This window comes from Pleurodeles waltl, chromosome 1_2, assembly GCF_031143425.1.
Source record: "Pleurodeles waltl isolate 20211129_DDA chromosome 1_2, aPleWal1.hap1.20221129, whole genome shotgun sequence".
NCBI classification, from domain to species: domain Eukaryota; kingdom Metazoa; phylum Chordata; class Amphibia; order Caudata; family Salamandridae; genus Pleurodeles; species Pleurodeles waltl.
Window position 1 is genome coordinate 660,081,793 of NC_090437.1, and position 27,818 is coordinate 660,109,610.

At 48.5% G+C, this 27,818-nt stretch overlaps 1 protein-coding gene across 1 annotated transcript in view; it reads left to right on the forward strand.

The window, feature by feature from the left end:
- SMARCA5 (SNF2 related chromatin remodeling ATPase 5) overlaps window positions 1–27,818 on the forward strand; it is a 413,986-nt gene that overhangs the window by 263,646 nt on the left and 122,522 nt on the right. Inside the window, exon 18 of the mRNA XM_069242595.1 lies at window positions 5,315–5,428. Coding sequence (XP_069098696.1) covers window positions 5,315–5,428 — 114 coding nt within the window. The remainder of the gene's footprint in view (window positions 1–5,314; window positions 5,429–27,818) is intronic.

The following is a 27,818-nucleotide window of genomic DNA, read 5'->3' on the forward strand; positions in this document are numbered from 1 at the left end:
AGAAATCTGAGTGGCAGTTACAATAAAAACATCCACGAGCAATGTCATATCGTGGTATAACAGGAAAAACTGAATTGTAGTTATGGGCATAAAAATAGGGGTAGGACAACAAATGTGTAAAGGAGCAGCCATTTTACTAGTAGTAATGTAGCCTACAGTCACAGTTAAGGCCATTCCCAAACAAGGTATGATTGTAAGGTAGATGTAAATAAACCACCTGGGTCACCTTATCAAGTAAAGTAAGTTGCATATCTAATTAGTTCACAGGTGGGGTGTCCTGTTCATACAAAAGGGGGACTTATACAGCCTGGATATTCAAAAATTGGGACCGTGCCAGGGTCGAAAAATTGTGACTGCTACTTTTTCTTCCCTATAGAGTTCAGTGGGACATTATCCCCACTAGCACTCTGGACTATTTTTAATCTTGGCCTGCGCCTTTCCCCTGATTCATTAAAGTGATGTTAGAGGCACAGAGCTAATTTTATTCTTTCACTCTCCCCTACACACTTACTCCCTGTCTATTCACTTAGTATTCGTTTCAGACCTTTCCTGGCAAATTGCCTCCGGTTTAGCACTACCCCCATTGTCTGGGTGGTCCGCCAGACATTGCAGCACCGGTCTGACGAGGAGGTAGCCCAGTGATGATACTTGTCACCCTTTGGGTGCTTGAGGGCTTTCCTGATATCATAGACATCCTCTGTCCCTGCATTTATTAATGGTCCTTTTGGAACAGTGTACCTTTCTATATAAATGATTCCAAACATGGCCAGGTTCGGAGTTAATATTATGTAGCTGGGCATAGGTAGTGACCTATGTCCAATACATGCGTAAAATGGCATCCCTGCACTGATGAAGTCCAGTAAAATGGAGTTGGAGTTCATGGAGGCACCCTTGCCCATGCAAGGGTGCCCTTCTACACAGGTACCTGCACCCTGGGCTAGGAGGGCTTACCATAGGGGTGACTCAGTGACCTGAACGAAAGGGTGCGTGCACCTTTTCACACAGACTGCAATGGCAGGCCTGCAAACACATTTTATACGGGCTCCCATGGGTGGCATAATACATACTGCAGCCCTCAGGGAACCCCTGGTGCCCCCAATGCCCTGGGTACCATATACTAGGGACTTGTATGTGGGCACCAGTATGCCAAATGTGGGGGGTGTGAAGTCTCAGCAACCGAATATAGAGGGAGAGAGCACAGTTACTGTGGTCCTGGTTAGCAGGATCTCAGTGAACACAGTCAAAACATTGACAAGCAAAAAAGTGGGGGTAACCATGCCAAAAAAGGTACTTTCCTACACTCTAAAGCTTTCATAAAAAATTGCTGACTTGATATGTAGACAATAGATAACAGTCCAAATTGGTAAAGAACTTAGGGCCCTGTACAAATCGGATAAGCCTTGTCAAATAACCTAATGCTGTCACTTTAAAGCCACAAATTTCTGAAACTGAGAGGCATTTAATTTTTCTGCTCAAAGGAAATACCTAAAACCTGCTGTAAGCCCTTCTGCAATGATTGTCATTACTGAAGTAACTGTTTGCTTCTCATGACATGCAAAGCTTCTACATTTATAGTTACTTTTTTCTGTTGGAGGAGAGGTTTTACAAGGTTTTAAATCTTCAGTCACATTTGCTTGTTTTAACTTGAATTGTTGCGATTTGCAATGTTGAGCAGGTTTTTGTTGTAAGGGTTCTTTTTTCTTTTTTTTTTTTTTAATTGAACAGCATATTGGTTACAAAATAGTCATCTCTTGGTGGCGTAATCCTAGACCATTCATTTCAGGGAGATCTGGGGTTCTTCCTCACTGGAATGGCGCAAATGATACTAGGTTCGAATTTGCCCTTTTGTCTGTAAGGAGGACCACATCTCTGCTGGAGGCAAATGTTACATTTGGGTTTTTTGATCTGTAAACTTTAGAGCTCCATAATTTCATTTACACCAAGCAGTAGTAATGTAAAGGGAGATGGGCAAAACATATGGGATTTACAGAAATTAACATGTAGTTAAATGCCTGTTGTCTGGCCATTTTAGGTGAGACTGTTAACTCGACTCTGGCTCCTTCAGAGGTTATCGCAAGAGGGGAATGATTAAATAAAGTTGATCGGTGTGAGATCTTCAACTGTCCGACCTGTGAGATGGAGAATCTTGCATGCCAGTATTAAAATCTAAGAAATTCAGGAAGTAGTATATTTGCTAGTGGGTGTAGTAGGACAACCCTACCCCACAACCAAACATGGTGTTCCCGGGGATACAAAGTACAGTATGCTATAGTATATGTGAAGGACGCTGGCTCTGTATATACTTTAGCAAAATTAGATAGTGTTCAGGGTCCACGGGCTCCCCAGAGGCTTAACGCAGGCTAAAGTAGATAATACTAATGCTCTCTTTTGAGATAGTGTGCTCGAGCAGTAAGGCTTATTAGAGGGGAAGCGCACACAGTCAAATGTGGCACACACTCAATGACTAAATCCAGGCCAATTGTTTCTATATAGCAAACATATATTATGTTACTTAATTACTAGAACAAGAAGAACTTTGTTGCAGGTAAGTACAGTTGTGAGTAGATATCAAGCATATGTATCAAATGTACTTTGTTTGGTTTTAGCAGATAAAGCAGTTTACAAGTAAGTAGCAATTTTCTATTTCAAAAGTTGACACTTAGTGCAATTTTCCATAGGAGTTCAAAGAGTCAGGGGGAAGGAGGGTGGCAGCAGAAGTGTTGGTACAGAAAACAGGTAAGTATACAACTTAAGTCTTCAGAGGTCAGGATGTTCATACGATGAGGTTTGGGTTGACCCCAAAAGTGCAACACTGGGCCAGGTGGGTGCAGAGGTCAAAGTTGGTGGCAGGTTTGCAATGTAATCCTATGAGGACTGGAGGGGTACTTGGAAAAGATCTGCTTGCAGGTAAGGACCCGTGGTTCCAGGACACAGGCCAGTGGGGATTTAGGTGAGCACGGGGGGGATCTGCTTGCAGGTAAGGACCCGTGGTTCCAGGACACAGGCCTGTGGGGATTTAGGTGAGCACTTGGGGGGGATGATCTGCTGCAGGTAAGGACCTGTGGTTCCAGGACACAGGCCTGTGGGGATTTAGGTGAGCGCTGGAGGAAGGGGGGCGCACAGGATCACACCTAACACACCCTCTCAGCAGCAGGGTGCAAACAAAGAACAGTGACCCAGAGTTATTCTATAGGGGAGTTTGGAGAGAGAGAGAGACCCCAGGAGTCACAAAAGATGCTGCAGGCTGGTCCAGGGGGTAGATTACGGGAAACCAAAGGCTGGACAGGCAGGAGAGGTGCCTGCTGGACATTGCTGGACCATCAGTTGGATTCCCCAAGGCCAGAGGGCTGCTGGTGCAGGGGTCTCGGTTATCATCATTGGATCAGGTCAGGACGAGCCTCTGGGTTCAGGCTGCAGGCACCATAGTGTTGTCCAGGAGGGGTCAACCCAAGATGGACTTGGGATTGGAATCCCGTTAGGACCTCCTCTATAACGGTGGGCCCCCTGGACTCGGGCCGTGGGTGTCTGGTGCAGACTGGACAGGACTTGCAGATCCAAGGCGTTTCTGAAGACCTTTGGGTGATTTCTTCTGGACAGGGAGTCCTCTGCTGAGGTCAGCTAGGCAGTTCTTCTTGAGGTCGGCAGGAATCTGGTGAGCTAGGTTCAGGGGTGCCCTTAAATTCGAGATTTAGTGTCGTTATTGGGGGGGGTGAACACTCCTAACCCTGTTGGTCCCTGTCCTCCAAACCAAGATGGATGATTCTGCAGGGAGGAGGTCACTTCAGCTCTGGACACTCTGGACACCTTATGGGGGTGGTCCTAGCTGGAGTGGTCACTCCTCCCTGTTCTACCTAATTTTGGCAGCAAGTCCAGCGAGAAAAGTGGAGCTTTGTCCTGGGGTTGGTATCTCCACTAGGTGGAGTGCCCTGGGGGCACTGAAACAGGAGGCCTGAGCCTTTGAGGCTCACTGCCCAGTGTTGCGGTTCCTGCAGGGGGGAGGTGTGAAGAGCAGGCTTTGTTTCTGACTCCGGAGAGCACAAAGGCTCTCAACCCATGGGGTCAAACTTCTTTTAGTGGCATTCTGGCACAGACTGGCCAGCCTTACACTAAAGGGGTGGTTAAAGTACAGTGGGCATCTCGAAGATGCCCTCTGGATGCATTGTACAATAAAGCCAACACTGGCAGTGTGGGTTTATTGTGCTGAGAAGTTCATTACCAAACGTCCCAGCCTTCAGTGGAGCCATCATGGAGCTGTGGAGTTTGTAATGACAAACTCCCAGCCCATGTACTTAATATGGCCATACTGCACTTAGTGTCTAAGAATGACCTTAGGTGCATATTGCTCATGCGCTATGCCCTCACCCGTGGTATAGTGCCTTAGGGCTGTAAGGCCTGCGTGAGCGGTGACATACCTATGCCATGGGCAGTGGTTGGTTCGCATGGCACCCTGAGAGGGTGCCATGTCGACTGCCTTTTTCTCACCACCAGCATACACAATCTGCAATGGCAGTGTGCATGGTGAGGGGTCCCTTAGGGTGACACAATACATGTTGCAGCCCTTGGGGGATCCTCCCTGGTCACAGAACCCTTGGTACCGCTGGTACCTTTTATAAGGGACTTAGCTGTGTGCCGGGGGTGTGCCAATTGTGGGAACAATGGTACAGTTTAGAGAAAGAACACTGGTGCTGGTGCTTGGTTAGCAGGATCCCAGCACACACTGTCAAGTCAGTATCCATATCAGGCAACATTTACGTGTTTTGAGGGAGGGGTGGAACCATGCCAAAAAAGGGCACTTTCTACAATATGCACTTCTTAATTGCACAAGCCCAATAGTCTTTGGTGCCTCACAAGGGATATGTTAAGAGCATGTTAACTCTGGGTTTTCAAATAGAAAAGACATACATGCCTGCAATGTATACAGGGGTCCGTTCACCCCCCCCCCCCCCCCCCCCCACCTGCCCAGAATCTGTATGGAGTAGAATGCACCACTGTAGGCTCTTGGAGAAAATTGTATAGAGGGAGCCCAAAGAAGCTACAGAAGAAATCTGGTCTTGAAGGAAATGAAATACGGATTAAGTGCCATATAATGGGGTTATAGAGACTGAATAAAGCCTGCAAAAGAGAAATGGTCAAAGGGACTATTAATGTAACTTGTTGCACATATTGCTTAATCATTGTCATGTGAAATTAAAGCTGACCAAGGTACTTGCCTCCTTTAGCTTTTTCTGCTTGTAATATTCTTTGCTTTATGTAACATTTGTTCTCTTAAATATATGAAAAATGGCTAAGCATAACACTCTTCATTGTGTTCTAGGCTCCTCGACCTCCAAAACAACCAAATGTTCAAGATTTTCAATTCTTCCCTCCACGTTTGTTTGAGCTTTTGGAGAAAGAGATTCTGTATTACAGAAAAACTATTGGGTACAAGGTAGGCACAAAATCTGTTTTGTCAGCTAGTAAGATAGCTATTCAGCATTGCAACATCATGCAGTGATGTAGGATGAAAAGGTAGTGTCTTTAAGTGCTGTATCCTTAGGCTTTTACAGCTATCACTTCTCCACCAGGCTGCTCCTTCCATGATCTTGCCTGTGAGGTCATCTCTTACTATATGGTGTTTTGTTTTCCTCTGCCTCTTATTCACACCATTTGACTGCTGTTCACACGTCCCACGGTTTTGTTCTTATTTCACCTGACTGTCCAGTTTAAAACCCTCTGTATTGTACCCTGTTAAAGAAATATTAATCCCACCATGCCCCCTCTTTCCTGGTTTTTCCAGTTGTCCCTTAAGACAGAAAGAAGGGCACGTTGAAAGAAGTTGAGTCCAATGCAGCCTATGAACTTGTACTATGCTGATGTGTGGCGCAAAGGATTGCTTTTTCTGCCACTTTTCCTTCCTTTCCTGCCAGTGTGTGATAACGGAACCAGCAATGTTGCACCGTCCTTGCTTTTGAAATTCCTGCAGTTATTTTAAGTATGTTGCCTGATAGTCTAATAAAGTTGTGAATCCCTGGCCGCCAAACTACAGTGGCTACTAATCTATTTTAGTTTTTTTTTGGTATGACTTGCTTCATCTTTCCTCCCGTCTGTGAAGTTTGTGCAAGCTGAATAGGAGTTGTGGTATGACTTTGTTTCTCTGTCAGTGGTAGTCCTTGAAACAGAATTAAAATCCTTTTAACATCATGGTGTCCTAACCAGGCAAGTGAGTTATTTTTTTTTAATTAGCTCTGTCTTAATCTAGGACTGCACAGGTGTAAGCTAGACACATCTTGTAGAAAAGTGCCCTTTTTGATGTGGTCACCCCCACGTTTTGCCCTAGTACTGATTGCTTTTCTGCTGAAGGTGCACTGGGTCCTTGTTTACCAGGTCCCCAGTGATCTTTCCCTAAAACAAGCTAAAGTGGTCTAATTGTGTTATAGTTGGCGCACACTTCAGCATCCCTGAAAGTCCCTAGTAAATGGTACCCCGGTGCCTAGGGCATGGGTACTAGAGGTCCATGACGGTTGCAGCAAGCATTATGCCACCCTAAGGGACCCCCATACAAATTGCACGCAGATTGCTCCTGCAGGCTGCATGACATGGTGTAACCCATGTGTGAAAACAAAATATGACACCCTTACTGTGTCATGCCAAAGTCAATGCATATAGTATGTGTAAGGAAATGCCTCCTTGGCATGGTTACCCCCTGACTTTTTGCCTTTGCTGATGCGAAGTTATGATTTGAAAGTGTGCTGAAGTCTGCTAACCAGGCCCCAGCACCAGTGTTCTTTCCCTAACCTGTACTTTTGTTTCCACAATTGGCACACCCTGGCATCCAGGTAAGTCGTGCCAGGGTGTGCCAAGGGCCCTGATGCCAGGGAAGGTCTGTAAGGGCTGCAACATGTCTTATGCCAACTTGGGGACCCCTCACTCAGCACAGACACACTGCTTGCCAGCTTGTGTGTGCTGGTGGGGATAAAAAGACTAAGTCGACATGGCACTCCCCTCAGGGTGCCATGCCAACCTCACACTGCCTACAGGTATAGATAAGTCACCCCTCTAGCAGGCCTTACACCCCTAAGGCAGGGTGCACTATACCATAGGTGAGGGCATAAGTGCATGAGCACTATGCCCCTACAGTGTCTAAGCAAAACCTTAGACATTGTAAGTGCAGGGTAGCCATAAGTGTATATGGTCTGGGAGTCTGTCATGCACGAACTCCACAGCACCATAATGGCTACACTGAAAACTGTGAAGTTTGGTATCAAACCTCTCAGCACAATAAATGCACACTGATGCCAGTGTCCATTTTATTGTAACATACACCCCAGAGGGCACCTTAGAGGTGCCCCCTGAAACCTTAACCGACTATCCGTGTAGGCTGACTGGTTTTAGCAGCCTGCCACACACCAGACCTGTTGCTGGCCACATGGGGAGAGTGCCTTTGTCACTCTGTGGCTAGTAACAAACCTGTACTGGGTGGAGGTGCTTCTCCTCTGCAGGAACTGTAACACCTGGCGGTGAGCCTCAAAGGCTCACCCCCTTTGTTACAGCACCCCAGGGCACTCCAGCTAGTGGAGTTGCCCGCCCCCTCCGGCCATGGCCCCACTTTTGGCGGCAAGGCCAGAGGAGATAATGAGAAAAACAAGGAGGAGTCACTAACCAGTCAGGACAGCCCCTAAGACGCCCTGTGCCGAGGTGACTGTGACTTTTAGAAATCCTCCATCTTGCAGATGGAGGATTCCCCCAATAGGGATAGGAATGTGTCCCCCTCCCCTCAGGGAGGAGGCACAAAGAGGGTGTAGCCACCCTCAGGGCTAGTAGCCTTTGGCTACTAACCCCCCAGACCTAAACACACCCCTAAATTCAGTATTTAGGGGCTTCCCAGAACCTAGGAACTCCGATTCCTGCAACCTAAGAAGAAGAGGACTGCTGAACTGAAAAACCTGTAGAGAAGACGGAGACACCAACTGCTTTGGCCCCAGCTCTACCGGCCTGTGTCCCCACTGCTCCAGCGACGCATTCCCCAGGGTCCATCAACCTCTGAAGCCTCAGAGGACTACCCTGCATCTAGAAGGACCAAGAACTCCTGAGGACAGCGGCTCTGTTCACCAAAGACTGCAACTTTGCAACAAAGAAGCAACTTTGAAACAACACACGTTTCCTGCCGGAAGCGTGAGACTTTGCACTCTGCACCCGATGCCCCCGGCTCGACTTGTGGAGAACAAACACCACAGGGAGGACTCCCCGGCGACTACGAGACCGTGAGTAGCTAGAGTTGACCCCCCCCGGAGCCCCTACAGCGACTCCTGCAGAGGGAATCCCAAGGCTCCCCCTGACCGCAACAGCCTGCTTCAAAGACCCCACGCCTGGTAAAGACACTGCACCCGCAGCCCCCAGGACCTGAAGGATCCGACCTCCAGTGCAGGAGCGACCCCCAGGAGGCCCTCACCCTTGCCCAGGTGGTAGCTACCCCAAGGAGCCGCCCACCCCCACCCCCACCCCCCTTGCCTGCCTGCATCGCTGAAGAGACCCCCTTGGTCTCCCATTGATTTCTATTGCGAACCCGACCCCTGTTTACACACTGCACCCTGCCGCCCCCGTGCTGCTGAGGGTGTACTTTTTGTGTGGACTTGTGTCCCCCCGGTGCCCTACAAAACCCCCCTGGTCTCCCCTCCGAAGACGTGGGTACTTACCTGCTGGCAGACTGGAACCGGGGCACCCCCTTCTCTATTGAAGCCTATGTGTTTTGGGCACCACTTTGACCTCTGCACCTGACTGGCCCTGAGCTGCTGGTGTGGTAACTTTGGGGTTGCTCTGAAGCCCCAACGGTGGGCTACCTTGGACCAAAACTTGAACCCTGTAGGTGGTTTACTTACCTGCAAAAACTATCAAACACTTACCTCCCCCAGGAACTGTTGAAAATTGCACTGTCTAGTTTTAAAATAGCTATATGTCATTTATGTGAAAACTGTATATGCTATTTTGCTAATTCAAACATGAAATACCTTTCATTTGAAGTATAACTTGTACATCTTGAACCTGTGGTTCTTAAAATAAACTAAGAAAATATATTTTTCTATACAAAAACCTATTGGCCTGGAATTGTCTCTGAGTGTGTGTTCCTCATTTATTGCCTGTGTGTGTACAACAAATGCTTAACACTACTCCTCTGATAAGCCTACTGCTCGACCACACTACCACAAAATAGAGCATTGGAATTATCTTTTTGCCACTATCTTACCTCTAAGGGGAACCCTTGGACTCTGTGCATACTATTCCTTACTTTGAAATAGTGCATACAGAGCCAACTTCCTACAGTATGTTACCCCTACAAGCAGGTCTTAGAGCCCCAAGGCAGGGTGCATTATATTTTATGTGAGGACAGGAAGATGGGTTCTTGTTGCAGTCCCCACCTCACTTTTTGCCTTTTTTTTATTCAATTTGGGCTGAAGTGCACTGGTGTCAAGCTAACCAGGTCCCCATGGCCAGTGTTTTAGCCCCTTGAAACAAGACCCATGGTCACTTGATCCTCAAGTGGCGGGCCTTTAGCACCTTTGTAAATCCCTAGCAAGTGGTACCTCTGGTTCCTAGGGCCTATGTACTAAAGGGAATCCCTGAGAGCTGGAGCATATCCCGTGTCCCTTTAAGGGACCCAGCACCAACCTCATGCTGACTGCCGTGGCTGGCTGCGTGAATGGGTGCTCCCAAAAGTGAAAACATGACATGGCACACAGCCTGTGTGCCATGTCTCCTAAATATTGCATGTAATATTTGTAAGTCAACCCTACAGCAGGCCTTTGAGCCCTAAGGCAGGGCTCATTATATTACATTTGAGGGCATATATACATGCGCAGATCTGCTCCTGCTATTTGTTGATTCTTCGACATTGTAAGTGAACAGGGAAGCCGTTTTAAGTACATGTCCTGGACACTGGTCAATACGAGCTCCCCAGCTACGTGATGAGTTCACTGAAACTAGGGATGTTTGGTATCCAACATGTCATATTAATAAACTCTTACTGATTGCAGTGATGGTTTTATTGATAACTGCATCCAGAAGGCACCTTTAGAGGTGCCCCCGGAAAACCTCCCAACTGCTGATGGTCTCACTCACTAGTTCTAGCCAGCCTGCCACCTTCAGACCAGTTTGCCCACCAACAGCCAGGGCCTTTGCTCTCGGGAGGTCAGGAACAAAAGCCTGCTCTAGCAGGAGTGTTCCACACCCATCCCATCAGCATGACCTGCAAATCTGCATTCCAAGGCAGGAGGCTTCAAGAATCCCACTGCCGTTGGTATGCAGATCTGGCTGTCCTCAGAGGAAGATGCAACCACCTCCTGCCCCAGGGCCCATTTGGCACTTTGACAGGTGGGTAAATTACCTATGCATGAGGTGTGTTGTGTTTGCAGACTAGACACACCCCTAGAGTGACCAACATGAAATGAACACAGCCTTACGTATTCCACCATCTTGTGTGTGGTGCACTTAGGAACTCTAGAACAGGGTGATGTCCCTCCCCAAAGTGGTCTTCTTGGGGGGTGTATGGACCCCAAGGGTAAGCAGCCTATTGGCTACTACCCTTCACTCCCTCAAAGCCCCCCCAAATTGAGGATGTAGGGGTCACCTTAATACCAAGAGGAAAGATCTTCGCTGGACACGAGGGAGTGGACAAGAAATTCTGCTGAACACGAGAACTGAGGAGCATGACCGACTTGGCGCCAGCCTTTTTATCCTGCCTGCTGTACCAGACCCTCGAGGGGCAACTGACCTGTCCTGCCACTGAAGCCTCCAAGAAAGCGGGAGAGCTGTCAGCACTTCGTAAATTGTCAAGAAGAACTCCCTTGGAATAGAGGAGCTGCTTCACTGTATCTGAAGGCAACCCAAGAAAGAACAATGACTGGGACCACTGATAAACCTGACGCCGGATATCACCACTGCCCTGAGCCGAAGTGGGTCAGCTGTGTCAGTGTGGTTCCCAGGCCCTTCAGAGGTGAAGCCCACTTTGAGTTTACCCACTGTGGACTTCCTGGCAGCATCTGCAGCCTCTTTCTGCAGACCTGCCTTCACCGCAACTACCTCTGGTGATGGAGACATGATGGTCCACTGCATCTCTGGACCTGGATGCCCCGAACTGTGGAGAAGGGGACCACTGGTGTCGCTGCGCTCCCAAGGCTCATGAGAGCTGAGCGCAATTTTTATGGTCAGGCTGACCTCTGTCCATGCCTGCAACATGTTTCAGTGGGCCCCCTCTACGGCGACTGCCACTGGTGACTGTAAACCAGACAGTCCAAACCACCTCTGCACCTGGATTCCCCAGACTGAGGAGAACGGGGACACCAGACCAGTGGTCCAATGTCCCCGTGCATCGCAAGAACTGAACCCCCCTCGGTTGTTCACCCCAATCAGACTCTCAGTCCACCCCTGCCACATCTTTGTGACCCGACCGATCCCCTTTGACTTACACAGGAACCCAGTGCTGAACTGCACCATTGCACCTGGCCGCCCCAGTGCCACCTAAGGTGACCTGTTGATGTGGCCTAGGACCCTACCCTGAATTCACCGTAAGTCCAGAAGATTGGTCTTGTAAGTTGCTATGAAGTACCTGTTTGCCATGTATGCTCTTTCCCATAGAGTAACCTCCCAGCTATAGAAAAATGCACTTTAGAAAACTCAAAGTACTTGCCTGATTCCGATCATCTTGATCTAAATTTATATAAAAGTATGTGCTATTTTTATAAGTTGCTGTTGGCTTTATTTGATTGAGTCTCACTGCTTATGTGTGTGACTTACATTCTTAGCATTACCCTCTGATATGCCTATCTGCTCGCCCACACTACCACAATAGAGCATTTGGGTTGTCATTTGTGCCTCTGTGGTACCGTTGGGGTTTTCCTAGACTCTTTGCACAGTCTACCTCTTTTTTTCTTTTTTTTTGTCCACTATATAAAGAGCCAGGTTCCTACAAGCTCATACCTGCATGAGCAGATATGTCCCTGTGATGTCTAGTTCAATTACTAGATATTACAAGTGAAAAGGGAAGCCATTTTAAGGGATGTGCTGGGCACTGGTCATTACAAGTTACCCAGCTACATAATGGCTTCACTGAAACTTATGGTGTTGGTTTTCAAAAACCTTCTCTTAATAAATGCATACTGATGCATGCCAGAATTGGATTTATTGTAACATGACCCCACAAGGCACGATAGAGCTGCCCCTTGAAAACACTACTGGTCTCTTAGTGTGCTGGCTGACTGGTATCGACCAGCCTGCCACCAAAGACAAGTTTATTACCCTCTGTAGGTGAGTCTGTAGTCTGAGGTCAGAAAGAATGCCTGTTCTGGAGGAATGTGTTGTCACCTCCTCCAGTAGGATGGCTAGCAAATAAGCATATCTGGGCTGGAGGCTTCAAAGTCTCTGTCTCCCTTTGAAATGCAATCCTGGCTTCCCCCAGATCTGGGGAATGCCCCCACCCCCACCCACACCCACACACACTTCCCTGATGCCTATTTGGCACCAGGACAAGGAGGAAGTTAGCAATTCAATAGACATGTTGCACTTCACGCTAGTTATTCCCCTAAGGTGGGCAGCCTGATGTGCTCCACGAAAGAAATGATCAACCAACTTGTTTTTGGTGGAATTAGGAACTTTGGGAGAGTATTATGCCCCCTTCCTTTAGGAAGTGGTCAAATAGGCTTATAGCGACCCCTGGGGTAGCTAGCCCACAAGCTACTAATCACTCCCCTTAACATCTGTAAATTTAGTTTAGCTGGCCCCTGACACCAGGAACTCAGAGTTGCCTGACTGCAAAAAGAGGACAAAGAAGAGCCAAAGACGCAAAAACTGTGGGTTAGCAGTGGACTTAGTGACAAACCCTACCTGCCTGCTCCTGTCCCGACAATTGCAATGACACGACTCATCCTGCAGCTGTGCACCTTTCCAGAGCTTTGGAAGGCTGTCAGCACTTTGCCAACCAGCCAGCATCTCCCTTAAAGTGGAGGATCCACTTGCCTGCAGGCTCAGATCGCACAATCCAGTTCAGCAATCTACTGACCACCTGGTCCACCTACACAGCAGCAACCAGGAGGAGCTTACATGTCTAGGATGTCAGCCCTGTCGATCCATCCAGTCTTTGCGATGTTGATACACCCCGGAGGCTCCCTGCACCAATACCCAGGGTACCAGAGCCTGTTGCAAGCACCAAGGTTTGTTTGTGTTCAGTCTGAACACCACCCCAGCCAAAACTTTCCCACACGTTGAGGGCAGCTCCATGCCTGTTGTCCTGGTGTTTCTTTTCCCTCTGCTGCAGGTGCACTAAACTGTGAGAGCCTCAAACTTGCTGACCTGCCAGGCATAGCACCTATTCACCTGATGACACCCCCACCTGAGTCCTTTGAAACAGTCTCTCTGTGGTCGTGAGACCCTAAAGAGACATGCCCCTCTCTTTGGGATCTGCCGGACAGGTCCACCCAGTCTTCATTTGCAGCCTTTTTTTTTTTTTTTTTTTTTTTTTTTTTTTTACAGGTACTTTTCCCCATTGACTTTAGGGTGTAACGTCTGAGGCTACCACCGCTTGAAGCAACTCTGCACCGGGACACACTTGAACTGTTGGTGCTTTCTTGGACCTTCGCCCCTACTGAAGTCCTTAACAGTCCTGTAAGTCATTTGCAAGTGACCCTATGCGGTGTGTTGCTCCCATAGAATAACATTACAGCGGTCAAGGCTCTGCATGGTCGTTGGCACTGGAACTGACGTTATGGTCACTATATAACCACCACCCAGGCGCCAGTTAGCGCAGATATAGAAAGATACCCCTCTGTCTCTTTCTGACAGGCCTTTGTTGACACGGTCTTCCTCCCCCACCCTCCTAGCACCCCCTTCCTGTTAGAGAGTAGTTTGGACTAGTATGAGGAGCAAGGGGAGGCCAATGTTCCTCTCCAGATACTGGCTTGCTTCCCCCCGTCAATGTGGCTACTGAGGAAGGAGCTTCCAATGCAATGGGGTGCATAGGGAAGCAGAGGTCCTCTACCTCAAAGTGCCCTCTGTGGCTGTCAAGACTAACATCTTGACGGAAGTGCTTTAGCCTTGGACTGCTTCATCTGAACCCCTTCTGCCCTTTAACGAAGCATGTCCTGCTGGGTTCTTGGTCCAAGCACAGCACAGGTGCCACTGTAAGAGAGACGATCGCCCACGGACTATACCCTGCCTTTCCAATCCTTTCCTCTCCCCATTCCGCCAGTGTAGGAAGTTGGCTCTGTATGTACTATTTCAAAGTAAGAAATAGTGTGCACAGAGCCCAAGGGTTCCCCTTAGAGGTAAGATAGTGGCAAAAAGAGATCATTCTAATGCTATATTTTGTGGTAGTGTGGTCGAGCAGTAGGCTTATCAGAGGGTAGTGTTAAGCATTTGTGGTACACACACTGGCAATAAATGAGGAACACACATTCAAAGACTTACTCCAGGCCAATAGGTTTTTGTATATAGAAAAATATATTTTCTTAGGTTCAATATTTGAAGTAAATGCATAAAATGCAAGGTACTCCACACAGGTAAGCTAGGAACTTCGAATAAAAGCCTTATCATATACAGTCTTTGTTAAAATGTTAATAAGCTATTTTAAAAGTGGACACAGTGCAAAAATCAACAGTTCCTGGGGTAGGTAAGTAAAGATTAGTTTGTGATGTAAGTAAGACACTTACAAGTCTCAGTTCCTGGGCATAGGCAGCCCACCGTTGGGGGTTCAGGGCAACCCCAAAGTTACCACACCAGCAGCTCAGTGCCGGTCAGGTGCAGAGGTCAGAGGTGCCCAGAGCACATAGGCACCTATAAAAGAACAGGGCTGCTCCGGTTCCAGTCTGCCAGCAGGTAAGTACCCGCGTCCTCAGGGGGGTTTTGTAGAGCACTGGGGAGAAGACAAGTAGGCACACAAAACACAACCTCAGCGGCACAGGGGCGGCCGGGTGCAGTGTGCAAAGCAGGCGGCTGGTTTTAGATAGGATTCAATGGAGGGACACGGGGGGGTCCCTCTAGCCGTGCAGGCAGGCACGGGGGCTTCTCGGGACAGCCACCACTAGGGCTAGGCAGAGGGTCGCCTGGGGGGGGGGGGGGGGTGTCTCTCCTGCACTGAGGTTTGGTTTCTTCAGGTCCTGGGGGCTGCGGGTGCAGTACTGGTTCCAGGCGTCGGGGACCCTTGTTACAGGAAGTCGTGGACGGGGAAGCCTCTGGATTCTCTCTTCAGGCGTCACTGTGAGGCCCCAGGGGGTTGTCTTGGGCTACTCACAGGGTCGCAGTCGCCAGGTAGTCCTCCCTGTTGTGGTGTTAGTTCTCTGGATCTCGAGCCGCGGGGGGGCGGGGTGTTTCAGAGGTCACTGGTCCCTGTTGGATGCGTTGCTGTTGCAGTTTTGCAAGTCTGGAGACAGGCCGGTAGGGCTGGGGCCAAAGCAGTTGTCGTTTTCTGTCTCTGCAGGTTTACAGGTCAGCAGTCCTTCCTCTTAGTTCAGGTTGCAGGAATCTGATTTCCTGAGTTCTGGGTCTCCCCTAAATACTAGATTTAGGGGTGTGTTTAGGTCAGGAGGGCAGTAGCCACTGGCTACACCCTCTTTGTGCCTCCTCCCTGTGGGGAGGGGGGCACATCCCTAATCCTATTGGGGGGAATCCTCCAAAACTAAGATGGAGGATTTCTAAAGGCAGGGGTCACCTCAGCTCAGGGTATCTTAATAGCTGTCCTGACTGGTGGGTGACTCCTTGTTTTCCTAATTATCTCCTCCAGCCTTGCTGCCAAAAGTGGGGGCAGTGGCCAGAGGGGCATGAATCTCCACTAGCTGGGATGCCCTCAGGTGCTGTAACAAAGGAGGTGAGCCTTTGAGGCTCACCGCCAGGTGTTACAGTTCCTGCAGGGGGAGGTGAGAAGCACCTCGACCCAGTGCAGGCTTTGTTCCTGGCCACAGAGTGACAAAGGCACTCTCCCCATGTGGCCAGCAACATGTCTGGTGTGTGGCCGGCTGGCAGAAACTGGTCAGCCCCACACTAGAAGTTGTGTTGGTATTTAGGGGGCATCTCTAAGATGCCCTCTGGGTGCATGTTACAATAAATTGAACATCAGTGTGCATTTATTGTGCTGAGAAGTTTGATACTTAACTTCCCAGATTTCAGTGTAGCCATTATGGAACTGTGCAGTTCGTGTTTGATAAACACCCAGACCATATACTCTTTATGGCTACCCTGCACTTACAATGTCTAAGGTTTTGCTTAGACACTGTAGGGGCATAGTGTTCATGCGCATATTCCTTCACCTGTGTTATTATGCACCCTGCCTTAAGGTTGGAAGGCCTGCTGGAGGGGTGACTTACCTATGCCACAGGCAGTGTGGGGTTGCCATGGCACTGAGGGGAGTGCCATGTCGACTTAGTCTTTTTCTCCCCACCAGCACACACAAGCTGTGAGGCAGTGTGCATGTGCTGAGTGAGGGGTCCCCAGGGTGGCATAAGACATGCTGCAGCCCTTAGAGACCTTCCCTGGCATCAGGGCCCTTGGTACGAGGGGTACCAGTTACAAGGGACTTATCTGTGTGCCAAGGCTGTGCCAATTGTCAGAATAAAGGTACAGTTTAGGAAAAGAACACTGGTGCTGGGGCCTGGTTACCAGGGTCCCAGCACACTTTCAATCAAAACTTAGCATCAGGAAAAGGCAAAATGTTAGGGGGTAACCATGCTATGGAGGCACTTCCTTAAAGCCAGCCTTCGAGCAGCTGGCGGAGGATCATTTGTCACTGCTTCGAAAGGAAGTTACGTCTCTTGGCCAAGAGAGCCACAGAAAGGGTCCCGATGTGAGAAGCAGGCAGTGGTCGTTTTTCCTGCTACTTTGTGAAACCAAAAAAGAACAAGGGTCTTTGCGGGACCGAAGTTCCAGAATAGGGCAATCTCTTCCTCAAGGAGAAGTTCAAAATGCTCACTCTGGCTCAGGCTGTATCTACCCTGGACCCAGGCGACTGGTTGGTAGCATTGGACTTGCAGGATACATATTTCCATATTCTTGTCCTGCCAGCCCACAGACCTCATTTGTGGTTCACGATAGGCCACAAGCATTTTCAGTTTACCGTATTCCCATACGGCCTTACCAGCGTCCCTGAGGTGTTCCCCAAAGTCATGGCAGTGGTCGTAGCTCATCTGCGCTGGTCAGGGGTGTAGGAGGCTGGCTTACTTTATGGTGTAAACCTACAGTGTGGCACCCTATACTTAGTCCAGGCAACCCTTAGTGATAGTGTTTAGGTGTCCAGATAGCAGAATCTCTCTACGGGTAGCTGTGGTCAGCAGCTAAAGCTCATCTAGGATGAGTGTAAAGCACTTGAAATACCACAAAAGTTGGTCAGTAACCAATCACAAGAAAGAACGACACCATGTGTTGCAAAAATAAAGGTTTCTTTGACAACACTATAGCTATACTAACATTGGTTTGTCTCCACCTGGAGATATCAACACACACAAATATACACTTTAACAGTCCACAAAAGTATAAAGAATGACAAGAGCAACAGTCGCTGTGCACAGGGATTTTGTTCCAGTGACTGCAGGCAAGGGTCCACTGTCTCCTAAGTTTTTCAGAAGACAAGTTGGACCCGGAGAGGACCACAGAACCACCACCTGTGAGCAGAGCGTTTGTTACCCGTGGGACAGCAGGATCCACCAGCCGGTCGTCATCCTCTTGAGGTGCCTACAGATTCAGGGGAGTGACTCGTTCACTCCAAGGGAGATTCCTTCTTGCTTCTTAGGTGCAGGCAGAGTCCTTGTGACTTTGGAGGATGCACAACCACTGATGTTGCAGAAATCTTGCAGGAGCTGGAGAAACAATTTTGCAGTGGCAGCCCTCCCATCTGGGTACAGTGTTTGTTCCAAAAGCAGACCAGCAGTGGTTCCGTAGGCCAGGACCAGAAAATATCTTGCAGAGAGCTCCTTGAAGAGTCTTACATGACGAATCTGAGGACCAATCCTCGGGGGAGCCCTTAACCTTAAAATGGGGTTGGTCACTGTAGGAAGTTGGCTCTGTATATACTATTTCAAAGTAAGAAATAGTGTGCACAGAGTCCAAGGGTTCTCCCTCGAGGTAAGATAGTGGCAAAAAGAGAATTCTAATGCTCTATTTTGTGGTAGTGTGGTTGAGCAGTAGGCTTATCAGAAGGTAGTGTTAAGCATTTGTTGTACACACAGGCAATAAATGAGGAACACACACTAAAAGACAATTCCAGGCCAATAGGTTTTTATATAGAAAAATATATTTTCTTAGTTTATTTTCACAACCACAGGTTCAAGATTTACAAACAATACTTTAAATGAAAGGTATTTCACTCCGGTATCTTAGGAACTTTGAATCATCACAATAGCAGTTTTGGCAAAAATGGCAATAAGCTATTTTAAAAATGGACACAGTGCACAAATCAACAGTTCCTGGGGGAGGTAAGTATTTGTTAGGTTCACAGGTAAGTAAAGCACTTACAGGGTTCAAAGTTGGGGCCAAGGTAGCCCACCGTTGGCGGTTCAAGGCAACCCTTAAGTTATCACACCAGCAGCTCAGGGCCGGTCAGGTGCAACGGTCAAAGCGGTGCCCAAAACACCCAGGCTTCAATGGAAATAGGGGTGCCCCGGTTCCAGTCTGCCAGCAGGTAAGTACCCGTGACTTCGGAGGGCAGACCAGGGGGGTTTTGTAGGGCACGGGGGGGGGGGGTTAACCACACAAGTAGGCACAGAAAGTACACCCTCAGCGGCACAGGGGCAGCCGGGTGCAGAGTGCAAATAGGCGTCGGGTTTGCAATAGGATTCAATGGGAGACCTGGGGGTCATTAACGATGCGGGGGGGGGTGCCTCTGGGTAGCCATCACATGGGCTCGGAAGAGGGCCGCCTGGGGGTCGCTCCTGCACTGGAGTTACGCGGGAAACGTGTGGTCTTTAAAAGTTGCTTCTTTGTTGCAAAGTTGCAGGTTTGTTGAACAGGGCCGCTGTTCTCGGGATGTAGGGTAGTCTTCTGAGGCTTCAGAGCGTCGCAGTTTTTCTCGAAGTGGGGAGACAGGCCGGTAGGGCTGGGGCCAAAGCAGTTGGTGTCTCTGACTTCTCTGCAGGGCTTCAGGTCAGCAGTCCTTCATCTTCAGGTTGCAGGAATCTAGTTTCCTAGGTTCTGGGGGCCCCTAAATACTGAATTTAGGGGTGTGTTTAGGTCTGGGAGGGCAGTAGCCAATGGCTACTGTCCTTGAGGGCGGCTACACCCTCTTTGTGCCTCCTCCCTGAGGGGAGGGGGGGGCACATACCTAGTCCTATTGGGGGAATCCTCCAAAATCAAGATGGAGGATTTCTAAAGGCAGGGGTCAACTCAGCTCAGGACACCTTAGGGGCTGACTTGACTGGTGGGTGACTCCTTGTTTTTCTCATTATCTCCCCTGGACTTGCCGCCAAAAGTGGGGGCTGTGTCCAGGGGGGCGGGCATCTCCACTAGCTGGAGTGCCCTGGGGCATTGTAACACGAAGCCTGAGCCTTTGAGGCTCACTGCTAGGTGTTAGTTCCTGCAGGGGGGAGGTGTGGAGCACAAAGGCCCTCACCACATGGGGTCAGAAACTTGTATCTCAGCAGCAGGCTGGCACAGACCAGTCAGTCCTGCACTGAACAATTGGGTAAAATACAGGGGGCATCTCGAAGATGCCCTCTGTGTGCATTTTTGAATAAATCCAACACTGGCATCAGTGTGGGTTTATTATTCTGAGAAGTTTGATACCAAACTTCCCAGTATTCAGTGTAGCCATTATGGAGCTGTGGAGTTCGTTTTTGACAAACTCCCAGACCATATACTTAATATGGCCACAACTGTACTTACAATGTCTAAGAATTGACTTAGACACTGTAGGGGCATATTGCTCATGCAGCTATGCCCTCACCTGTGTTATAGTGCACCCTGCCTTAGGGTTGTGAGGCCTGCTAGAGGGGTGACTTACCTATGCCACAGGCAGCATTTTGGGTGCATGGCATCCTGAGGGGGATGCCATGTCAACTTTGCCTTTATCCCCCCACCGACACACACAATCTGCAGTGGCAGTGTGCATGTGTTAGGTGAGGGGTCCCTTAGGGTGGCACAATATATGCTGCAGCCCTTAGGGACCTTCCCTGGTCACAGGGCCCTTGGTACCACTGGTACCTTTTACAAGAGACTTATCTGTGTGCCAGGGGTGTGCCAATTGTGGAAACAATGGTACATTTTAGGTGAAAGGACACTGGTGCTGGGGCCTGGTTAGCAGGGTCCCAGCACACTTCTCATTCGAATCAGTATCAGGCAAAAAGTGGGGGGTAACTGCAACAAGGAGCCATTTCCTTACAGTCACACTCACTCTCTGAAGTGACCCACCTAGCAGAAGAGGTCCGGGATGTCATCTGCCTGCTGGAACCAGTCATATGCTCCCAGGGCCTCTGCACATTTTATTTTCAAGATGGCAGAATCAAGTGCCCAACTGGCAGAGCTCTGTGCACATCTATAGGGGAGGAGCTGGACAGGGGAGGTGGTTACCTCCCTGTCCTTTGTGTAGCTTCATGCCAGAGCGGAAACCAGGGGTTCGTGAACTTGTGCAAACCAGATTATGCAAGGAGGGCACCAAATGTGCCCTTGAAAGTTGTCTGGTGGCAATCAAAGGCCACTCTACCCCCGGCCCAGAAAAACCCATTTCAAAGGGAGAGGTGGACATGCCTCTCCCTTGCAGGAAATCCTTTGTTCTGCCTTCCCTGCTTTATTTAGGCTCACCAGCAGGAGGGCAGAACAGTGTCTGGGGTCAGCAGCGAGGGATGGGAGCCAGACCCCGTAAGGCTGCACAGGCAGAAATGGGGGAATCCTCTAAGGAACCCCCAGAGTACATGAGATCATGCAAGTATCACTGGTGTAGGAAGTTGGCTCTATATATACTATCTCAAAGTGAGAGATAGTGTGCACATAGTCCAAGGGTTCCCCTTAGAGGTTGATAGTGGCAAAATTAGATAATTCTAATGCTCTATTTAGTGGTAGTGTGGTTGAGCAGTAGGATTATCAGAGGGTAGTGTTAAGCATTTGTTGTACACACAGTCAATAAATGAGGGACACACACTCAAAGACTTAACTCAGGCCAAAAGTTTTATATAGAAAAATATATTTTCTTAATTTTAGAACCACAAGATTCAAGATTTGAGGTAAGTACATAAAATGAAAGTGATTTCACACAGATAAGTATAGAACTTTGATTCAAAGCAGTAGTACGCACAGTTTGTTAAAATGGCAATAAGCTATTTTAAGAGGACACTGCAAAAATCAGCAGGTTCGATGGCATCTGTCGCTGTAGATACACATGGTATGCATTAGCTCGCCATCTGGTGTTGGGTCGGAGTGTTACAAGTTGTTTTTCTTCGAAGAAGTGTTTTCGAGTCACTGGACCGAGTGGCTCCTCCTTCTGTGCTCATTGCGCATGGGCGTCGACTCCATCTTCGATTGTTTTCTTTCCGCCATCGGGTTCGGACGTGTTCCTGTCGCTCCGAGTTTCGGAACGGAAAGATAGCTGAAAACGGAAGATTTTCGACGGTATCGTTGCGATCCGGTTCGAGATAAACACATACGACAACACATTGAACATCGAAGCGCTTCGGTGCCCTTCGGGGTAGATTTCGGCACACCGTCGGGGCCTAGTCGGCCCGACCGCGTGGAGAACAACGCCGATGGAACGGACCCCGTTTCGATTCTGCCCTGAATGCCACAACAAATATCCTTATACGGACCAACACTCGGTCTGTAACCTGTGCCTGTCACCCGAGCACAGCGAAGAATCCTGTGAGGCCTGTCGGGCGTTCCGGTCCCGAAAAACTCTGCGCGACCGTCGAGCGAGAAGACTGCAGATGGCGTCCACGCCAAAAGAGCATCGACAGTTCGAGACAGAAGAGGAACAGGAGGAATCCTTTTCCATCCAGGATTCAGACTCCGACGAACTCGACCATCCAAAAACAGTGAGACGTCGAGATCAGAAATTAAAAAAGGCAAAAAGGCCCAGGGGACGCCACTGCCAACCGGCCATGGCTCAACCCAAATTCACGGTGACCAACAATCGGCACCGAAAAAGGCCCATTCAGTGTCGAGATCGTCCGACTCCGGTCGAGACACCGGCACGCAGCCTCCTCGGGACCGAGAGAGTGCTAAAGAGAAGCATCGACACCGAGAGTTCGGTGTCGACACGGATCGACGCCGAGACAGTGGCGCCGAAGATTTTTCGGCACATAAGAAGAGGAAGGTTACCTCGGAGCCGAAAAAACAAACAACAGGGTTTTCGGAGCCGAAAAAAGCACCAACAGACCCAGTTTCAGGCTCCTATACTGAAGAACTTTCTATGTCTTCACAAATGAAAAGACACAGATTCGAACAGGAACTGCAATCCACTGAAGTGGATCACACGCAGAAGCGTATCTTTATTCAGCAGGGGACAGGGAAGATCAGTACCCTTCCACCTGTCAAAAGAAAGAGAACACTTCAGTTTGTAGCACGAGAGGCTCCTCAGCAACAAACAGCAAAGACGGTAACACCTCCTCTCTCGCCTCCACCTGTAACTCCGGCTTCACCAACTTACACCCCGTCACATTCGCCAGCTCACACCGCCATGAGCCACGATGACCAAGATCAAGACGCGTGGGACTTGTACGATGCACCAGTGTCTGATAACAGCCCAGACACATACCCAACTAGGCCATCACCACCTGAGGACAGCACAGCCTATTCACAAGTGGTGGCTAGAGCAGCTCAGTTCCATAATGTGGAACTACACTCTGAACAAGTAGAGGATGACTTTTTATTTAACACCCTCTCCTCCACCCACAGCTCCTACCAGAGCCTGCCTATGCTCCCAGGCATGCTTCGCCATGCAAAGGAGATCTTCAAAGAGCCAGTCAAAAGCAGGGCAGTAACGCCTAGAGTGGACAAAAAATATAAGGCGCCTCCTACGGACCCTGTATTCATCACCTCTCAGCTGCCACCAGATTCTGTGGTGGTAGGGGCTGCCAGAAAACGGGCAAATTCACACACTTCTGGGGATGCACCTCCCCCAGATAAAGAAAGCAGAAAGTTTGATGCAGCCGGGAAGAGGGTCGCTGTCCAGGCAGCAAACCAGTGGCGCATCGCAAACTCACAAGCGCTGCTAGCGCGATACGACAGAGCCCACTGGGATGAGATGCAGCATCTCATTGAACATCTCCCAAAAGATCTACAAAAAAGAGCAAAACAGGTTGTTGAAGAAGGTCAAAACATTTCCAACAATCAAATACGCTCCTCTATGGATGCAGCAGACACAGCCGCAAGGACCATTAATACGTCGGTTACCATCCGTAGGCACGCATGGCTCAGAACGTCTGGATTCAAGACGGAAATTCAGCAGGCAGTACTTAACATGCCAGTAAACGAAAAAATGCTGTTCGGTCCGGAGGTCGACACAGCCATAGAAAAGCTCAAAAAGGACACTGACACTGCCAAGGCCATGGGCGCACTCTACTCCACGCAGAGGATCTTATACCACCTTCCGCAAAACACCTTTTAGAGGAGGGTTTCGGGGTCAGGCCACACAAGCCAGTACCTCACAGTCCGCACCGTCCACCTACCAGGGACAGTACAGGGGAGGCTTTCGGGGCCAGTATAGAGGAGGGCAATTCCCTAGGAATAGAGGAAGATTTCAAAGCACCAAAACCACTACCAACAAGCAGTGACTCACACGTCACTCACCCCCCCCCCCCACACAACACCAGTGGGGGGAAGGATAGGTCAATATTACGAAGCATGGGAGGAAATAACTACAGACACATGGGTCCTAGCAATTATCCAACATGGTTATTGCATAGAATTCCTGCAATTCCCTCCAGACATACCACCAAAATCACTAAATTTATCAAAACACCATTCACAGCTTCTAGAGATAGAAGTTCAAGCATTACTGCAAAAAAATGCAATAGAATTAGTACCAAGCACACAAATAAACACAGGAGTATATTCACTGTACTTCTTGATACCAAAAAAGGACAAAACACTGAGACCAATTCTGGACCTCAGAGTAGTAAACACATTCATCAAATCAGACCACTTTCACATGGTCACACTACAAGAAGTGTTACCATTGCTCAAAAAACACAACTACATGACAACCCTAGACCTCAAAGACGCATATTTCCATATACCAATACATCAATCACACAGAAAATATCTAAGGTTTGTATTCAAAGGAATACATTACCAATTCAAAGTATTGCCTTTCGGTTTAACAACCGCTCCAAGGGTATTCACAAAATGCCTAGCAGTAGTCGCTGCACACATCAGAAGGCAGCAAATACATGTATTCCCGTATCTAGACGACTGGCTAATCAAAACCAGTTCGCTCACACAATGCTCAAACCACACAAATCAGGTTATACAAACCCTCTACAAACTAGGGTTCACCGTCAACTTTGCAAAATCGAACATTCAGCCAAGCAAAGTACAGCAATATCTAGGGGCCATAATAGACACTACAAAAGGAGTAGCAACGCCAACTCCACAAAGAATTCACAATTTCAACAGTCATTCAACACATGTCTCCAAATCAAACAATACAAGCAAGAACAATACTACAGCTCCTAGGCATGATGTCCTCAGGCATAGCCATTGTCCCAAACGCAAGACTGCACATGAGGCCCTTACAACAATGTCTAGCCTCACAGTGGTCTCAAGCACAGGGTCACCTTCTAGATCTGGTGTTAATAGACCGCCAAACTTACCTCTCGCTTCTATGGTGGAACAGTATAAATTTAAACAAAGGGTGGCCTTTCCAAGACCCAGTGCCACAGTACGTAATAACAGATGCTTCCATGACAGGGTGGGGAGCACATCTCAATCAACACACCATAAGTGGACAATGGAACATACATCAAACAAAACTGCATATAAATCATCTAGAATTATTAGCAGTTTTCCAAGCACTAAAAGCTTTCCAACCAATCATAACCCACAAATACATCCTTGTCAAAACAGACAACATGACAACGATGTATTATCTAAACAAACAAGGAGGAACACATTCAACACAGTTAAGCTTATTAGCTCAAAACATATGGAAGTGGGCAATCCACCATCAAATTCGCCTCATAGCACAGTTTATTCCGGGGATCCAGAATCAACTGGCAGACAATCTCTCTCGAGATCACCAACAAGTCCACGAATGGGAAATCCACCCACAAATTCTGAACACCTACTTCACACTCTGGGGAACACCTCAGATAGACTTATTTGCAACAAAAGAGAACGCAAAATGCCAAAACTTCGCGTCCAGATACCCACACAAGCAATCCCAAGGCAATGCCCTATGGATGAACTGGTCAGGAATATTTGCTTACGCTTTTCCTCCTCTCCCTCTCCTCCCTTATCTAGTGAACAAACTGAGTCAAAACAAACTCATTTTAATAGCACCAACGTGGGCAAGACAACCCTGGTACACAACACTGCTAGATCTTTCTGTAGTACCCCACATCAAACTGCTGAACAAACCAGATCTGTTAACGCAACACAACCAACAGATCAGACACCCAGATCCAGCATCGCTGAATCTAGCAATCTGGCTCCTGAAATCCTAGAATTCGGACACTTACAACTTAGCCAAGAGTGTATGGAGGTCATAAAGCAGGCCAGAAGGCCATCCACTAGACACTGCTACGCAAGTAAGTGGAAAAGATTTGTTTGTTACTGCCATCATAATCAGATACAACCACTAAACGCAACTCCAAAACATATAATAAATTACTTGCTCCATTTACAAAAAGCAAGGCTAGCCTTCTCTTCTATTAAAATACACCTTGCAGCAATATCTGCATACCTGCAGACTACCTATTCAACTTCCTTGTATAGGATACCAGTCATCAAAGCATTCATAGAAGGTCTTAAAAGAATTATACCACCAAGAACACCACCTGTTCCTTCATGGAACCTAAACGTGGTCCTAACAAGACTCATGGGCCCACCTTTCGAACCCATGCACTCTTGCGGAATACAATTCCTAACCTGGAAAGTTGCCTTTCTCATCGCCATTACATCTCTGAGAAGAGTAAGTGAAATTCAAGCGTTCACAACACAGGAACCTTTTATACAAATACATAAAAATAAGGTCGTCCTACGACCTAATCCAAAATTTTTACCAAAAGTTATTTCACCGTTCCATCTAAATCAAACGGTAGAACTACCTGTTTTTTTCCCACAGCCAGATTCTGTGGCTGAAAGAGCACTACATACATTAGATGTCAAAAGAGCATTAATGTACTACATTGACAGAACAAAGAACATCAGAAAGACTAAACAGCTATTTATTGCATTCCAAAAGCCTCATGCAGGTAACCCAATATCAAAACAAGGTATAGCCAGATGGATTGTTAAATGCATCCAAATCTGCTACCTTAAAGCAAAAAGACAACTGCCCATTACTCCCAGGGCACATTCAACCAGGAAAAAAGGTGCTTCAATGGCCTTTTTAGGAAACATCCCAATGCATGAAATATGTAAGGCAGCCACATGGTCTACGCCTCACACATTCACCAAACACTACTGTATAGATGTGCTATCCGCACAACAAGCCGCAGTAGGTCAAGCTGTATTAAGAACTCTATTTCAGACAACTTCTACTCCTACAGGCTAATCCACCGCTTATGGGGAAATAACTGCTTACTAGTCTATGCATACCATGTGTATCTACAGCGACAGATGCCATCGAACTGAAAATGTCACTTACCCAGTGTACATCTGTTCGTGGCATCAGTCGCTGAGATTCACATGGGCCCACCCACCTCCCCGGAAGCCTGTAGCAGTTCAGAAGTGACCTTCAATTTTGTACATTTGTATATATATTATTTAAACCTTTAATAGGTACATACTTACACACTTCATTGCGCGGGCACTATTACTATAGTACAACTCCTACCTCACCCTCTGCGGGGAAAACAATCGAAGATGGAGTCGACGCCCATGCGCAATGAGCACAGAAGGAGGAGCCACTCGGTCCAGTGACTCGAAAACACTTCTTCGAAGAAAAACAACTTGTAACACTCCGACCCAACACCAGATGGCGAGCTAATGCATACCATGTGAATCTCAGCGACTGATGCCACGAACAGATGTACACTGGGTAAGTGACATTTTCATTCCTGGGGGAGGTAAATTTGGTTAGGTTTTTAAGGCAAGTAAAGCACTTGCACAGTCAGTCTCCTGGGCACTGGCAGCCCAGCGTTGGGGGTTCAAGGCAACCCCAAAGTCCCTGCACCAGCAACACCGGGGCGATCAGGTGCAGAGGTCAAAGGAGGGCCTGAAACACATAGGCGCCTATGGAGAACAGGGGTGCTCCGGTTCCAGTCTGCTAACAGTTAAGTACCTGTGTCCTCGGGGAGCAGACCAGGGGGGTTTTGTAGAGCATTGGAGGGGGACACAAACAGGCACACAACACACCCTCAGCATCACAGGGGCGGCCGGGTGCAGTGTGCACAGTAGGCGTCAGGTTTGCTATAGAAAGCAATGGAGGGACCTGTGGGGGGAGAGGGGGCTCACTAAGGCGATGCAGGCAGGACACAGGGGGGCTTCTTAGGCCAGCCATCGACTGGGCTAGGAAGAAGGCCGCCTGCTGGTCACTCCTGCACTGGAAGGTGGTTCCTCTCGGTCTTGGGGGCTGCGGGTGCAGTGCTTGGTCCAGGCATCGGCTTCCTTGTTACCAGGCAGTTGCAGTCAGGGGGAGCCTCTGGATCCTCTCTGCAGGTGTTGCTGTGGCGTGTAGGGGGGGTCGACTCAGGGTACTCACGTCGTCGCCTGGGAGTCCT